The sequence below is a fragment of the Rhopalosiphum maidis genome, chromosome 3 (genome assembly GCF_003676215.2).
Source record: "Rhopalosiphum maidis isolate BTI-1 chromosome 3, ASM367621v3, whole genome shotgun sequence".
In the NCBI taxonomy this organism is placed as follows: domain Eukaryota; kingdom Metazoa; phylum Arthropoda; class Insecta; order Hemiptera; family Aphididae; genus Rhopalosiphum; species Rhopalosiphum maidis.
Window position 1 is genome coordinate 12,155,498 of NC_040879.1, and position 17,553 is coordinate 12,173,050.

General features: G+C 28.0%; 1 protein-coding gene across 1 annotated transcript in view; it reads right to left on the minus strand.

Moving 5' to 3' along the window:
* Window positions 1-5,309: 5,309 nt before the first annotated feature.
* The window catches only part of LOC113559779 (annulin), a 29,696-nt gene continuing 17,452 nt past the window's right edge, over window positions 5,310-17,553 (minus strand). Inside the window, exons 3-14 of the mRNA XM_026965531.1 lie at window positions 14,590-14,726; window positions 14,334-14,463; window positions 13,561-13,790; window positions 13,262-13,436; window positions 11,964-12,102; window positions 11,594-11,863; window positions 11,003-11,082; window positions 10,248-10,392; window positions 9,097-9,239; window positions 8,242-8,411; window positions 7,990-8,126; window positions 5,310-5,982 (exon numbers count right to left, since the gene is read on the minus strand). Of these exons, the coding sequence (XP_026821332.1) occupies window positions 5,847-5,982; window positions 7,990-8,126; window positions 8,242-8,411; window positions 9,097-9,239; window positions 10,248-10,392; window positions 11,003-11,082; window positions 11,594-11,863; window positions 11,964-12,102; window positions 13,262-13,436; window positions 13,561-13,790; window positions 14,334-14,463; window positions 14,590-14,726 (1,892 nt within the window). The 3' untranslated portion in view covers window positions 5,310-5,846. The remainder of the gene's footprint in view (window positions 5,983-7,989; window positions 8,127-8,241; window positions 8,412-9,096; window positions 9,240-10,247; window positions 10,393-11,002; window positions 11,083-11,593; window positions 11,864-11,963; window positions 12,103-13,261; window positions 13,437-13,560; window positions 13,791-14,333; window positions 14,464-14,589; window positions 14,727-17,553) is intronic.

The window sequence follows — 17,553 nt, forward strand, 5'->3', positions numbered from 1 at the left end:
GATCTCCACTAATTAATACTTCCCCAATGATGTCAGCGATTTTGCTTTCCAATGGTGAAAGAATTACAGTTGCTGGTTGATTTCCAGTCTTCGAGGATTCTCTTTTTATTGTAGCAGCTTTGTCTTTTATAGTCCTTTTAAGGTCATCCCATGTCTAGAAAATTTTAATATTTAAATAGTCCATCATTATGAATACAACATATTGCTTATGGGAGTTGTAATAAGTGAAGTTATTTATATTTTTCAAGGAATAATATTTTTATTCATAGTCAAATGATGTGAAAAAGAATTAATAAAACAGACTTTATAGTATTTCAATATGGTTAAAAAATACTTTAGAAAGTATTCAAATACAAGTATCCAAATACCAATTTTATAACACATTTTAATAACTTACTTTTTTCCACTTCTTGGCATCTTTTTGAGCTTTTCCATTGGCATTTAAAAGTTCACTTAACTCAATCCACAGTGTTTCGCCATTTTTAAATGTGAATGAATCACTAAACTTCTTTTCAATAAGTTTACGACTGAGAATAAAAAAATCTGCCATAACATTTTTCTGGTTTTCACTAATACGTGCCAGTTTGAAGTTTAATTAATTAATTTATAATTATATTTTGTTATAAATAATAATGTATAATATTATTATTTGTACAAATGAGTTATTTTTAGATACTGTCATTTTTATTTGTTATCAAATTTATATAATTCATGGTGGAGAAATCTATTTATTTATTTCTCCAAATAAAGTGAGTTTATGATATCATAATGATATTTGTGAAATGAGATCAGTGACTACAGTGGCTTCAAATATCTTTTCGTTATGAGATTATGAATTGAATGAAATGATATGGAAATAGTGGTTATGTGTCAGATGAATCACTTTCAAAACCGCCTCCCATGAATCTATATGTGTCTAAAAACCTAATAGCGAAGTCATTGCTAATATATTTCGAAAACAAAATATATTTTTCTTTGCTATTCGGTATACGAGTAACAGTAATTGATTTTGAATCCCAACTAAGCTCGGTAACTATGAAATAAGCGTCTTAGTTCGAAAGATTATGAAAAGAACATAGTACAAATTTTGGTTGTTTGAGGCTCAAGTTACATCTCTGGGATAATGTTTGCCTGAATTTTCCATTTGAGTGGTTATGGTCTCGGATCTTTCTTTCTTTATCAACGACACACTTACATAAATTACAGTGAACACTCATCTTATGTTTTCACCTATCCTCTTCAGTCATAACCATTGGGATGTTAGTCTTTAGAATTTTTTCAATTTTTTTAGCAACGTCAACGATACTTTCTAAAAAATTTTTGGCGACTTCCTCATTGTTTTCATTGCCTCGGAAAATTATTGTGTTTTTGGTCACTGGGTGAACGATTTTGATTTATAGTGGCAGCTAAACGAGCATTTTACATGCCGTAATCCTGTATAGTTATAAGAATTTTTATACTAATATAATTTTAATGTGAGTCGAAATATTTAATTCAATGTACAATTCGTTAATGGTCTCGGGACGACATACAGTTTTAAGAGTGCTGGATCGACTGACTCTCTGGCTCGCTCACGAAATCCGCGTACAATATTCTGCGAGTCGCCTACACATTATGCGTTATCGACAGACTACAATAATATACTCATATAATTAATATGCAATAGACTTATACTATATACTAATAGCTAATGCGTACATAACACCTATATACTTAGATTATGTTAAGTTCGAACTATAATAACTATTGATAAATCGGTCTTATCGACAAATTAAATGCCATTAATAAATTTTAAATAATTATATGTAATGAGTTTTAAATATTTAATAGGAAGTAAGGCATACTGTGCGTTTGGTTTTCATAGTCAAGAGGCAAGCCAAAATCAATACACTATTACACTTGTCGGTCGGTATGGATATTTGTACCAATGAGACGTCATCAATTATAATATTGTGAGTATTTGTGGATGAATGAATTCTATTTATTTTTAAATTCATATTTTACATTATTTATTTTAATTATGTAAGTGATGTTGGAATAAATATTTAACCTGTAGGTTCATATGACATATCAATTGCATTGTGCAGCCACCAGGAATCCAATTCATCCACAAATTGAACAAATAATTTGTCCAATGAATAAATATTATTTATATTAATGAATTCTATGAAATTTATAATTTGACTATTGTTACTATCGATAATACCATAAGTCAGATTTTTTAATGTGTTTGTAAATATAAGGATCATATATAATTTAATTAAATAGATTTTTTGGTCGTATAAAACTGTAATTAAATTTTTTTCACATATTTGGACACTGAAAATTGAAATATTAAGATTAGTTATTACTCATTAATAAGTTATGTTACACTATTTTACTTACTCATCAACAATTTGCCGTAAGTTATTATAAAGAATTGTGTTTGATCTTAAATTATCGATTGATTGAATGTTGCGGATGAATAAAAGGATGTTGTTTAGATTAAAATCTGTTGGGGGCGGGATCTTTGGTAATTTGTTATTAAAATATTGTTGAGGCATTGCATATTCATAATTAAATTGTAGCTGTATATTATTTTTTTTTTTTTGACATAATTAAAAAGTTTGAATTATTTTTAATTATTTCCAGGCAGGAAATTAAATAACAAAAGGAGAATTTTTAACTATCGCTTATCAAGGGCTTGTCAATACATAGAATGTTCGTTTGGAATTTTGTCAAATAAATGGCAAGTATTTCAAACGAGCATGTTGGTTGACCCAAATGTTGTGATTACAATAACAAAAGCCTGCTGTGTCTTACATAACTTTGTATGACGCAGAGACGGGGACTAGATGGTGAAAATATTTATAAAGATACACAAAACAATCCTATGGAAAGTATAATGGAAAGGAGAAGGGTTGGAAATTCACAGACCAACGCAAAAGATGTAAGGGAATACTTCGTGACGTAGTTGAACGACTCGAAACACGCACTTAGCTAGCAGAATAAAGTTATTGGTGAATAAAAAAATCGGGGATCTTATATTATTATATTATTTTATTATAAGTATTTTAAGTGGTCGTCTATAGTTGATCATTTTTGTTATTATATGATACTGTATTTATTTATTAAAACTAGAACTAATATAAAAACTATATTTTTAATAAATATATTAATTTAAAATTTACATGATATGCTTTTTTTTCGGGGGGGGGGGGGTTGATGGTGCTCGTAGGCTTATTTCAAATGTTAGACTTAAAGATAATACCTACTCGTTTAATATTATAGATTATAGAATATATATATATATATATGTGTGTGTGTGTGGGTCATAAAACAAATTAAGGTGCTGGGTGTCTATATAATAAAAAATTATAATTTCGCAACATATTTTGAAATGAACCTAGGCGCCACTGGTACACTCGATCAATATTGAATATTTTTTAACTATTAATAAATACTCGACCTGTAAGGATTACAGGATTGAAGCAATAAATTTATCAAGTTCACATTTAAATCATGATTTTTTAAATTTTTTTTATAAGACTGCCGCGAAAGAACCGCGGGCATCAAACCGCTCGTGTGAACAGGTCTATTGGAAAATCATTGTTTAATTTTAGTGAGCGGAAGCGGTCGACCGCCCGAAAATTGAACATGAGCGGTCATCCGCGGCGGACAGCGGCGCGGTTTAGCCCGTATGAATATGCCATTTTATTAACCCGTGTTTAATTATAAGCGGTTTTCTGCCGCGGATAAAAACCGCGACCGCGCGTGGTCAAACCGCTCCGCGTATAGAGCGGGCCAAACTAGAGCGATTTTAATGCGCGTCACCGCGTGCCACCGCTTTATGCTACGGTTTTGCGTTTCTGTCGCTTCAACCGCTTGCTATTGAAACACACTATTTTCATCGATACGCCACACACTACAGCGGTTACAACGCGCAGTTTCGTTTTACAAAATTATTTTTAAAAAATTCAAGTTCAAGTTTTCAAAATGGTTGACATCGATTTACTTATTCATGAAATTAAAAAAGAAAAGTGCCTGTGGAAAACTAATAGTAGTAATTACGTGGACAAAAATGCTAAACAAAACTCGTGTATTAATGTAGTCAGCATAGTATTTAATAATTGGGATACATCATCAGACAAAGAAAAAAAGCTTGCAGTAAGTTTTTTCAAATTTATGCATTAATTAATAATTAATAAAAAAAACTAAATATTGTATACACTTTACCTCATAGTATACTTTTATAGTTTTATTGTATATCATGAAGTAATAACCTAAAGTTATGAAAATAAGTAATAACTATATAACTTATACAAGAAATGCATAATGCTCGAATTAAAGTACTTTAGAGGATATAGTTGTTGACACGGAAAAAGTAATCGACAATTTTGCAAGTAGATCGCCAGCAATAACTTAAGCCTTAACTTATTAATTATCCTAATATATTGTAAATTGTAGTACAATTATTATTATTATTATTTTCTATAGGTACAGTAGTAAAATTATAATAAAGCTTTGTAAGACATATATATTTTAAACTTATTATAATAAACTATCAAATAAAAGAAGTATGAATATAAATATTTTTTTTTATTATAGTGTGATTGGTGAGCACTGGGCAATGCCCCCCCCCCATGATAATATGGTGAATGAAATTGGCGTGGTACCGGTGGTGGTCTTGTAACATTTTTGAGAACACCAGACAATGAAAAATGTCAGTCGACTCCACTGATTCCAAAAACAAGACGATGAGTTTTTAAAAACATTAAAATTTTGAAAAGTTAAAGATTTTTGAAATGTTCGCTATTTCTTAACGATAAAATGAACTTTATACTTGAAATAATGTAAGAAACTCAAAAAACTCATCGTCTTACCCTCCAAAATGTTATCATCTTTTAATTTTATAATGAGTTTATTTACTTTAGAACCATAATTGAGCGAGTTCTACTCACACTGCGCAAATTTGTTTTGTCTAGGTCGTACGTGTGTAAGATGGAGAAAAATATTTAATAATATAAAAAATATATATATATAAAATAAATACTAACTTTGTTGTGCTATTTGAACACATACCACTATAGAGTCCAAAAATAGTATTAACAGTATCATTAAATATGTATAATGTATATAAACTATAAATTATATAGTATAATATAAACAAATCATTTTGTAAATACAATAAAAAAATTGTAATTATTTTTATTTAAATATAATATATTATATACAGATAAATTTATCTATAGTAAATGTATACATACTAGGTAGTAAGTTGTTAATTGATAATTAGATTTGATGAAAAAATATATGTAACATTACATATTATACAAATCCTCGTGTATAAAATTGATTATATAAAGTTAATTTTGTGCTGATTTCAAACAATTTACAATAAAATAAGCATATGAATGTTATATTCTAAAGACATATCACATATGTATTCTTAAATTATAGACAGTACATCTTAATACCTTAGATAATCACGGCTTCGTGACTACATAATTTTTATATAAATAATTCTTAAGTTATGCAGCTATTCCATATCGATGCTTTATTTTGATTAAAATACATCAAACATTTTATAGTAAAATAAATCGAATTTTGACCAGATTTCTAATATAAATATTATAAATTCAGTCTAGTTCTGTTTTTTTCCCTAACTTATTAGTAGCACTAAAACTAAGTAAATGGCATATTAGCTGTATGTCGAAGAAAATAAAAATGTCATGTATATTATTTAACTTAAAGTGATTATAATAATAATAAAAAAAAAAAAACAATTCACACGATACAAATATTTTTAGGGATGGACTCTTAATCAATAGCATGCCTACATGAGAATAGGGTATTGACCATCCATCTTACACCATAAATTGCAAATAACCATCGACGTCTTGCAATTGCTTGGACGTAAACTTCGCAGAAATTACTTGCTTTCCAGTAAATTGTGGAGTAAATTTGAATGGCACACTGATTGTTTTTTTTGCACTAACTTTACTATGGAATACAGAATAAAATAATCATATCATTAGATAAATGTCAATGATAAGAATTTAAAAAATCACAGATGTGGTTTTAGTCATTAATTTTAAAGGAGTATTGTATAAAAATTTATTTTTTTTTTTGTGTGAAATCAGACATCAGTGGCATGTCCGGTGGTGAAAAATTTTAATATTAATTACATGAAACCGATTAAAGCTACAATTTTTGTTTTACATCTCACATACATTCGTTACACGTATAAACAAGAACCACCCGCAAAAAAAAGCCAACTCAATGTATTATTTTCATTCACCTAGCTCTCGAAATCTAATTAAAAAAATAATAAACTAGATTGATACATGTCTTAAACCAAAATAATTACCTTAAATGTTCTTTATACATTAAAACTAAAATTAAAATAAAAAAAATCATCTTTCCTAATGCCTTATCCTTATAATAAATTAGAGTATATTAAATATGCTGTATTCTTTTAACATAGTAAAATATTTTTAAGTTATAGCAGATATTGAACATCTTTTTTAGGGAAAAATCAATATGCTTTTCGAAATATACCTCATAAATTGGATATTGATATTGATATTAGCATAGCGATAGTGTAACTTATATATTATATTTATACGTATTATGTAAATATTATACAGATCGCTAAAATGTCATATTTATTGTCTTGGTAATAGATTTTACACGTCTTTTTTAGTTTTTTTTTTTAATTCTTACATTGGAGTTCAAAATTAGTGTGAATTTATAATTAAAACATGATATTTATATTGTTTCAATTGCTACTTAGTACAACTTGTGCACTTATACATATTTGAAATTAACGAATATAAAAAAACATTGAATAAAAGTTACATTTGTATTTGCTATTCAAAAGGATTATTTTATAGTAATAAACGTGTATTTTGTTACATTATTTAATGTAACTTGCCCATCCATGTATTGATGTATTCAGCTATAATCCATCAATACAAATATACTATATAATTAACATTGTATAATAAACGATTTTCGCATGTTTATATGATACAAATATAACTGCAACAGGGCCGTGTGCAAGATTTTATGTCGAGGGTGGTTTTGATTTGTTAACGTTGATATACAAATTATAACTAATATATTAAAATAAATAGGTATAACCTGTATAATTGTATACATAAAAAACCGTAATGTTTTTATGCTACTGTTAAATATTATAAACACACTTTAAGAGTTAACCTGATAAAGTTATAACTTTATAGTTTATACTAATATGTATTATGTTTAAAATAATTATAAAAACTTAATTAGTTAAAAAAAGTCCACCTTGTTTGAAGATGAAGCAAATTTTGAAACTACTTTATTTGTAGATAATGGTATGTCATTACAGAATATGGATTGATAGAAGAGCTTATTCTGTTAGTCGGCTTTCGTCGATAGTTAACTTATTATGTTTTTATGCGATGTAAACTTGAAAAAGTTTGTTCTAGTGTTGCAGTTGACACTGGAAGAGCAAATAAGATATCAAGAAATTTTTGTATTTGGATAAAATGTATCATCACAATCAGAAAAGACTTGTAGAGCATTTGATATTCTTTCATTTTTTATCTTTACAAGGAAAATACATTATTATCGTATCTAGATTACACCGATCCTTCGAACCAATCCAGACCTGTCATGTCTTCATTTCACTCAAAACCACGTAAAAAAAACAATATAAAAGCTACAAATAGTTAATCAAATATAGATGAGCAAAATTATATGTCACTGTTATAGTGTAATATATTATAATTTATGTTTTTTTTTTTTTTAGAAAAATAAGATTACAAATTAAGAAAGTTAATTTGGGAGTTTGGGTAGTTTAAACCCCCAAAACCACCCCGTGCACTGCAATTGCGTAAATACAGATTACTTAAAATAATATTAGGTGAGCATTAAAAAAAATCAGTTTGATAAGATAGGTTAGTTCGTAGTTCGTTAGTTAAGTTAGTTCGTAAAAAAAATACATTAAAGGAATATACTTACCCAACTTTGATTTCCAAAGTTTTAGGCAATGATGAACCAGTGATGAAGAATTTTCCATCTTTTAATGACAGGGGTAACGGATTTCTGAACTTTATTGTAGCCCGTACTTCACGTGAAATGGCAGGTTTATCAAGCATCTATTGGAAATGTATTTAGATAAAATTTAGTTTTTTTAAAACGATTAATTTTATATAACAGAAATTTATTAAACTTGATAATGTATTAAATTAGTGTTAAGTGAACAACACTCACTTCAAACACAATATCTGGTTTTCTGACCCGGAAGTCGTCCTGCCCGAAATACTCGTAGTCCGTGTCTACCACACTTGCCAAACATGAAATGTTGAAAACATTTTGGCTTTTTACGTCATTACCGTAATCAAAATATGTCAATGCAGTTTGGACAAACTCGACGTTCGATCCTATCAAACAGTGAAGTTTTATTACTAAGATTTACATTTATATTCAACATTGTATTTCAAAACATGTAGCAGAATTCTAGTACAATTATTGGAAAGTGGGTTAACAACTTAATATAAATTTAACAATAAAAAATGTACTCGGTTTGTTTTGTACAATTTTATAATTATTTAAATTTTGTTAATATCTATAGATATTCTAATCTAAAACATTTGCAAATTATTTAATATTCAAACAATTTTTAATTTAAATAAGTACTTGAGGTTTATACGTTTTTAATAATTCAATTTTGAAAAAATTGTATGTTTATTGTTTGTTTGTTTTATTGACATTGTTCATAGAAAAAGGTAAGTCAACAAATTTATTTCAAAAATAGTCCAAAATAGAATTTTTAATTTTAATTTAAAATAATTATATAAATTTATTATAAATTCTCAGTAAGCAAGTCTTCCTTCTGCCACTATTATTACCTATGTTGTAACCATATGAAATAATTTTCATATTTTGACTATTAGCATAGGTATGTTTATTCTAATTTTGCTAAGTCAAACATCGAATCTACTAGTGATGCAATTTACAAGTCACAATAATACATTCGCTTCACTGTTTACATAAGCTTGCATCTGCAGTAGTAATAATTACTACTAAGAAATTATTTCCTTTATTTTTATATACGGAGAGTTTTACCTGGATCGTGAAGCACTACTTTTTCTTGCTCGACTTTGGTGACGAGAGATCCATTTTTACCGGTGTAGTCAACCGTGTCAACTCGCAATATCACTTTTACTGTGTAATCTTTATGACCTTTGTTCGTGATCCTCACCGCAACCCTATGTCGATAAAAATAAATCATCTTGAAACTTCATTATAATTATATGATATACATATAACTATTAAGTCAGGCACGTTCCTAAGTGTGGAATGGCAAAGAGGACCTCGCTCCTCCCCCATTACAATTTTTAACGTATAAAAATTAATCTCTTTGTTAACAAAATAATAATGATAAATAAACAGAATTTTAATTTAATAATTAATCTAATAGTGGGAAAATGTTAAATTTGTTTTATTTAAAATGATCCGTGTTACGGAAATATAAAAAGGAAAACTCATATCACACAAATAAAAACTTAACCATCAACATGCTTTATTGAAATAGAGCGTATGGGATGTAGATTATAGAATATCATATTAATAATAATATAATATGGTAGGCGGTGGTGATGGTGTATATTGAACTTTGTCCAGGGTAAGCGTATATTTATAGACTAAATCATAATTGAATATCTAAAAGGGTCAAAATTATCATTAAAAAAAAACTTTTCCGAACCCTAAGAAAAAAACAATTGGAAAAACATTTTAAGAGTAGTTATGTGAAAACATTTAAAAGTTTAATGAAGGGAGAAAATATTAATCTTAGGAATACGAAAGAAAAAAAGGATGGAGAACCGCTGTCTTATCTACGCATGATATTCTACAGCAAAAAATACTTTATTTTTCACAAGTAATGAGAACCAGTTTCAAGTAACAATATGTCTCCAGAGATGTATGATAAATTAATAAATTCAGTAACAGAAAACTTTTCATTTTTAGAAATAAATCAAATTACTTTCAACACTTCAAGTATGTAGGTTGTATATAAATTAGTATGGTAATTTTTTATAGTTAATATTATACACAATTTCTAAATTAAACATTAAGAAGAAAAATTATTTAAATAATTTTACTTTTTTATTTAAGTAGTGTTTACGTTTAAAATCTATAAAAATATAAAATAAAAACTTTGAATAGTTGGTAGAATTATACAGACTAATGTTAAAGTAAAATAATTCAATTCAAACCTGAAATTTTCTCCCACAATAATATCATCAACTAATTCAAAATCAAATTTAATTTCATTAAAATCTTCATTCAAATAATATCGGCTAAATATGCTGTTATTTTGCTTTAATGCTTTATGCATAGTGATCCTCTCTTCAGTTGTCTCTGAAAAAAACATTTAAAAGGACACAGAATTAACTTCATAGAAAAATTATATTTATACTCAAATCCATCAATGCATTCATTTTTTCAATAAAAGGTTTACCAACATGCTTGTCTTAAATGATGAATTAATAAATGTGATTAATGTAAAAGTCGACTTCATAAAAAAAAATTATAATTTTTTATCCATTTTATTAATAATAATAAATAGATTAAAAATAAAATATTATATTAAAATATTTTTGATTATAAAATAATATAGGTATATATGGTTTAAATAACTCACATTAATTATTAAAAGTTTACGTTTCTACATTATATTATAATTCAATATTTATGTAATTTTACTAATTAATGATCCAATTTATGAAGAGATTGATTTCACTTCGTGGATGCAGAATATTCACAAGTCTATCTGTCAAATAATTTTTGGCTTTTTTGAAGGTTAGTTATTTTTTTGGATTAATTTTGACTGTTTTATCGTTCATTATTTTAGTTTCTTAGTTATGTCGATGACTTTAATCATTCTAATCTATTGTTTAATACTTAATTATTAATAAATAAAATATTGATATATTAAATGTTAAACCCTTACAAATATATTAAAACCTACTTTCAGGATATTTGTAGTTGTTTGTAATGTTTTCCTGTTCCCATTTTCCAGCCGCTTTCGTACAGATTAATTTGCCGATTCTAATGTTTAAACACAAATACACGTAAATAAGAAAACGGTTATACCTAATATGACGTATTTCGGTCTTCTACCAATACCGGATTTATGACACCTCAAAAGGCTAGTAGAAAATGCAATTTATGCAATTACTAATTGGAGACCTCTATTGAAAACAATGGATCAATGGGTTTTTTATACTCTTAATTTACTCTTGTATATTTCTTCGATACATAGCTACATAGAACAATATTGGTTAAATGACCTGAGAACTAAGAGTACCAAATATAAACGCCTACATAACTTTCTAATAGAAAGTGGTATATTTTGTATTCTCATTAAAAAAAAAAGGTTCAAGTGACATAAAAATAATTATGCATAAATAAAAAAAAAATCTAGGAAATATATCAAAGGTCTTTAAAAAACGCAGCCTTGAGCAATAAATCTCTCGCATTGCCATCAAATCCGACACTGATTTTGACATACGGCACGATTACGCAATTGTTGTATTCGAACAGTAAAGAAATGACTTACGCTTCCGTATCTTTTCTCAACAGCTTCATCGGCTGAGATATACCATAGTATCTCCAGTACACCTTGTCGGCGTTCACTTCGGAATACACGAAAGCCGTGTCGTACGGCGCTCTTATGTCACCATTTTTTACAGCTGTAACGCTGGCTGGACCACATTTGAACTGGCCTTCGCTCAGCTCCTGCGGTGTGGCATCGATCACTTGCCAGCTCCGGTCCAAGACGTTCAGATCGGGTCTAGCCATCCAAACCTCGTTCCAAACATGGTAGTTCCTGCGATTAATAATAGTACAAGATATGGTATACTTAAAACGTGAGTAATACCTACCTAACTATTGATTTTTGTAATATTATTTACACAATTAGTACTTACCAAATTGAGTCGGTTTGTAGTTCTTCTATTATTTTTCCTTCGTCATCGACTAAGTAATCAATCGTCAAACTATTTTGTGTATCGTGAGCTGCGCAATATGCAGTCACTGGACGGCAAGGTATTCCGATAGCTCTGCACACTATAAATATATTTGCGAATTATATTATATGAAATTCGTAAGTTATAGGTGCATAGATAATGATTAAATTTCAAATTTGTCTGTATAGGCAATATTAAATATATATCCTCTCAATAAAACTCATTTGTTGAAAACCATTAAAGCAAATATAATAATGTACTAAACAATATTAAACATTTAATAAAACTAAATTTTTCGTTAAAAATATTAATTAAATCGAACTAAATAGTCAATATTTATAGGGTATAAGATATTTACGAGTATTATTTCAACTTGAAAGAGTACTCATATTATCAGCATGTCTTATATTTTTAACTCTACCAATAACATTCGCGTCTGCAGAACGCAGTTTTTCAAAGCTTTTTATTAATTTAAACTTTAAAAATTATATTCGAAATTCTTCTAGTCAAGATCGACTGAAAAATATAAGTGTTTTGAATATTAAAAGTAAACGTACCGTCGAACTCAATATTGATAAAATAACAATAGACTTTTCAAACGTAAAAGCTAGAAAAAAAATTTTTTTGAAATAATTTTAATTTAATATAATCTAATAACTACTTTATTTATATTGCTTTAATTTTAAACTACTAACTTATATTTTATGAAACTACTTGTGATTTATTAGTTATTATATTTTGTTAAAATGACTAAATGAAAATTAAATAGAAATGTTTTTTTTTTATACTATTAGTTATTTTATTCTGTTAATTATTAATTATAAATACTATATTATGAAGTCTACAAAATATCATTCATGTGCTTAATTTAGACATAACATTATTTAAATTGGTTTTGGTTTGAAAAAAGTTTCAAATTAATAATCAAATAATATAATGTAGGGTAAACTTCTTGTCTAATTAGTATAATGTACGTATAATAGAAATTATTTCATACAAGCTAAAATACTAAAAAAGTACTGATTAATTGCCGTAGTAATACAAAAAACAAGTAAAAAACAATAATATTAATTTGGGGCCTCCAAATAAATTTTGCACGTGGGCCTCAGAGTTAATAGTTGCGGCACTGATTTCAAATTGCTATGTATTGTTTGGTCAGACAAAATTATATATCCAACGATGTAATAAGATAATTTGAAGTAGGCGATACTCTTATATTACCTTAAAGTTCTTTTAGATAAGTAATAACTTTTAACAACCTGTAGTTAGTACTCCGGCGTACACCCAACACTGCCCGTATTTGACAGGTTTTTTTGTTTTAATGAATTGATTTAAAATATCTTCGCTTCCTAGCCAATTGATGGGTGGGGTGCCGCCAGAAAAATCTTCGGTCCAATTGCCTTGAACAACTCCTAACTCATCAGGAGCATTTACCTATGTACAAAAAATTACGGACATATAAACAATGGTTGTGAATTACCAAAGTATATGATAAGATTCTCTCGTTTTTACTTTACACGGTTTGGAAAAGTTTCCAAAACGAATAGTTTCTACTAACCGCGGCTGATAGGTTTCTTGATACTTTTATTGGGTCACTGCAGTGTATGAGTGCTAATCTTCTGATTTTTAATAATAACAAAAAACTGCTTTCCAACATGTTCTTTTGAAATTGACCATATTTCCACATCACTTCTTTTTGCCTGCTGTGACTTCCACGCCACATGAGTCCTTCCTCGCTCAACACGTACTCGTCACGTAGTGCATCATCCTTAATGTAAACCTCATCCGCTTCAGAAAAACATATTTTCGATTATACATATTTGAATTAAAAACACCAACACATATTTACATAAATTACATACGCGTTAAAAGATTGACTATTTTATTAATAAAATTTACTTCAATTCATTTAGATAAGTTAACATAAAAACCGTGAATTTATAATTTATAAGCTATGGTTACAAACATAAATATATGTACACATAAAGCATTATCTTAACTAGTTAATACCATATTTCCATTTATACCAGGGGTTACCAACACAAATACATTCGTGAGCCACATGGATAAATACAAAAATAGCAAGAGTCAAAATCTTTATAGATACGTTTTGTATAATTTGATATTTTTTTTATGAGTTAAATCTAAAAAATTTAAATTCATAGTAATAATAATATGATAAATACCTACATTTTTTATTTTATAACTAAGACGCAAGCCGCATCTGACAATGACAAGAGCCACATGTGGCTCGTGAACCACAAGTTGGTCATCCCTGATATATACATTGGTTTAAAGTACGCAATACATCAATAATTCTTAAGGACTTACTTGGACACCATGGATTGAACAGTATGTAAATCGGATTTCCCTGAGCTGAGAACATGGCCGCTTCTTGTCCTGATCGGGTGTCTACGTCAAATATCCATTGTCCCACAATACAGTTATTCGGAGGAGTAATCTATAAACCGTTGTTAATATTTAAACCATAAATTAGCTATAAAACCTAATAAACGTTATCTAATTATTTCATATAAAAATATAATATGTATGCATTGATTAAATATATTGTCTTAAAAATGTTTACCCTAACGCTGAGTACATTTGTGTCCACGTCGTCAGTAGACATCACGTACGCTGACCAATGGCCATTGCCATTACTTGGATTTCCCTTTAAGGGCACAGCAGCCATAGTATTATTTCCAAAATTTGCATCTCCCGCTTCTGAAATATATTTATAGCCGAACTGTAGATAAATATTCCATTATTCGCGCCATGTATGTTACACTATTTTTAATTCCAATAAGTGTCCACCAAAATAATTTTGTGTTTTACGTAATACCTACTATTAAGTTAGTTACCTACCAGATCAACGCAAGTTTTAATATATAAAAAGCCAACAGATAATTTAAAATATTACCATTAAACACGGGTAATACAGATTGGTCATTTAGTAGGTATAAACAAAACTAAATTTATAAAATAAAGATATAGTCGGTATAGATGAAAATGATTGTGCTTGAAATATCAACTATTAAGTATATACAATAAGTATATTAAAAACTTATATTCAAATAGCTAACTATAGTATAGGCTTGACACAATCGTCAGGTATTGTGAACACTATTATTGTACTTTTGACTTTAGTAATAAATAAAAGAAATTACATACTTCAAAGATTATTTTAAATTTTACAAAAATTAAACAAGTTTTAGTGTTTGGGATAACCGCACTCTGTCAGAGGCGAAAGCAAGAAGTGAGGTCCGTCTTTTAATTATGTCTGTAGCACAGAATGTCAGAATAATCAGAAAGCTCACTTTTCTGTACTCTATTCCAAATTAGAAACACCCACGGCGGCGGTCAGGCACCACCCGATGATTCATTCCACTGAGTCAACTAACTGTATACTTTCTGCGTAGTGCACAAGTCGGTCACCGTGGCACCGCGAGTATTTCTTATTTAAAATAGAGTACCTATAGCATAGATTCTTATGAGGGATATATGTCCTATACCTGTTGGTTTATCAGCATAGCCTAAACATTTTTTTCTGGTTACACTGATAGATCGAACGTTTTACCCATTTTCGAATTTTCATTACTCTGAGCCTTCTGATTATTCTGTATCTATACTGACTAAAGGCATCTCTCTTTAAAAAATAAAAACGTCAAAAAATGCAAAATAAAAGTTTTATAAACAGATTTGTTATAACATAGTTCAAATTATATAAGTACTAACAAAGTTACGTATCACAATCACCAAAAAAAAAAAAAAAATGCACTTTGCTACAAATTCACAGCCTTAGATATGACTACAACCCGATAATAATTTAAATTTAAAAACAGCAATAACTTACTGTCATTTTATACCATTACAACGAAAATATTTTATAATTTAAATTCTTTTGAGGATTGCACTTTTAACTTTTTTAGTATCTTAATATTCTTAGTCATTCTTAAAATATGTATGTATACTGTATACCGCGTGTGTTATTACAACAAGTGATTAATATTGAACAATTCTGGCTAATGGAAAAAAAAACGAAAAGAATTATTTGAATTTTTAATTTTGTACTATAGTATAATGATATTATGAAATGTCTATGAATTTTCAATAATAATTTTATTACATTTATTTTTTGATTATTTATAAATAAACGCAACTTATATTAGATAGAAATTAACTCGTGGCTTATCAATAAAAATCATTTGATGTGTTGATGAACACTTAATTTTATTATTTTTCTACAAAACCATCAAAAACATGTCATTTTTTTCATTATTTATGTAGCAGTACCCAATGTCCCAGTACATAAAAATATGAAGTACGTATCTTAAAAACTTCCTAATATCACTGCTATATTTTTAATCAAAGTCCGTTTTATTAAGTTTTTAACAAAGTAAAAACATGTTGTATAAATTTAAGTATAAATTTTATTCTTGTTTTTATTTGTGTGTTTCAAATCTTTATTTTGTATAAAGAGAAACTATTATAGTTGTATAATAGTTTCTCTGAAAAAATGTTTATTTCCATCCTCTAATTTATTTTATAACAAAGTTTTTTAAATACCTATTATTTTCTCTTAGATGGGGGTAGAATATTTTTTTAAAGTGCGAGTTTCTTGTTTCATGCGCAATATATGTTCTTGGTTTTTGTTGATTGTGAGCGAATAAGCAGTTGCATTTAATGATGGAATTATAACCAAACTTTTCATGAGTCTATCTCTAAAATCTTTGAACTTCAAATTGCGGCAATCAAAATTGTTTAGATAAACAAAATACGTAAGTATTCTTTACTGTGATGTCTATAAACAAAACAATATTTTTTTGTACCATTACACACATTTTCTAGGACAAGAATATAATCTTATAATCTGGTCAGTATGATCAACACCACTCAATACTCATAAATTCAATGTTATTTTAAGGATTTCTAGAAGTTTTAATTTTTATTGACCACACTTATTTTCTGATATATAATAACTAAATTGGTATCGATATCTGAATCAGCATAATTAATAGGTAATTATTATCTATTGATTCATCGGATAAATATTGTTCGAGATTAATTTTTTGCGTCGTGACATTTTGAACGTATTCCGTACTATATAATATGAAACACACATCTTTCAAAGAAGTCGCTAAACACACTAATTGTCAGTATTAGTTCTGGTATCGCATATGCATGTTTGAATGTTTTCTCATTACTGTATCGTTATTATCTGCCATATACTAATGCTTATCGGATGATAACGTTGTTCGCCAATTTTTAGAAAAACACAGCATTATTAAAAATAGAATATTATAAATCATCAAGTTCTATTATTATTATTAAGATCGACAGTGCTCGACGTCTCCATGTAATTTACTGGGTCAAAACAATCTGTTTTTCCATCTGAGACCATAGAAAATATCACTCCTATAGCAGTACTGTCATTATTTAGTCGTTTTTACATTACTGCTGTACCAGTAATATTGACCTACTATCTTGTCTATGACGTTGGTGTTAAGTTAAAAGCTAAGTTAATAAAACTTAACTTATTTAACTTTTTAAC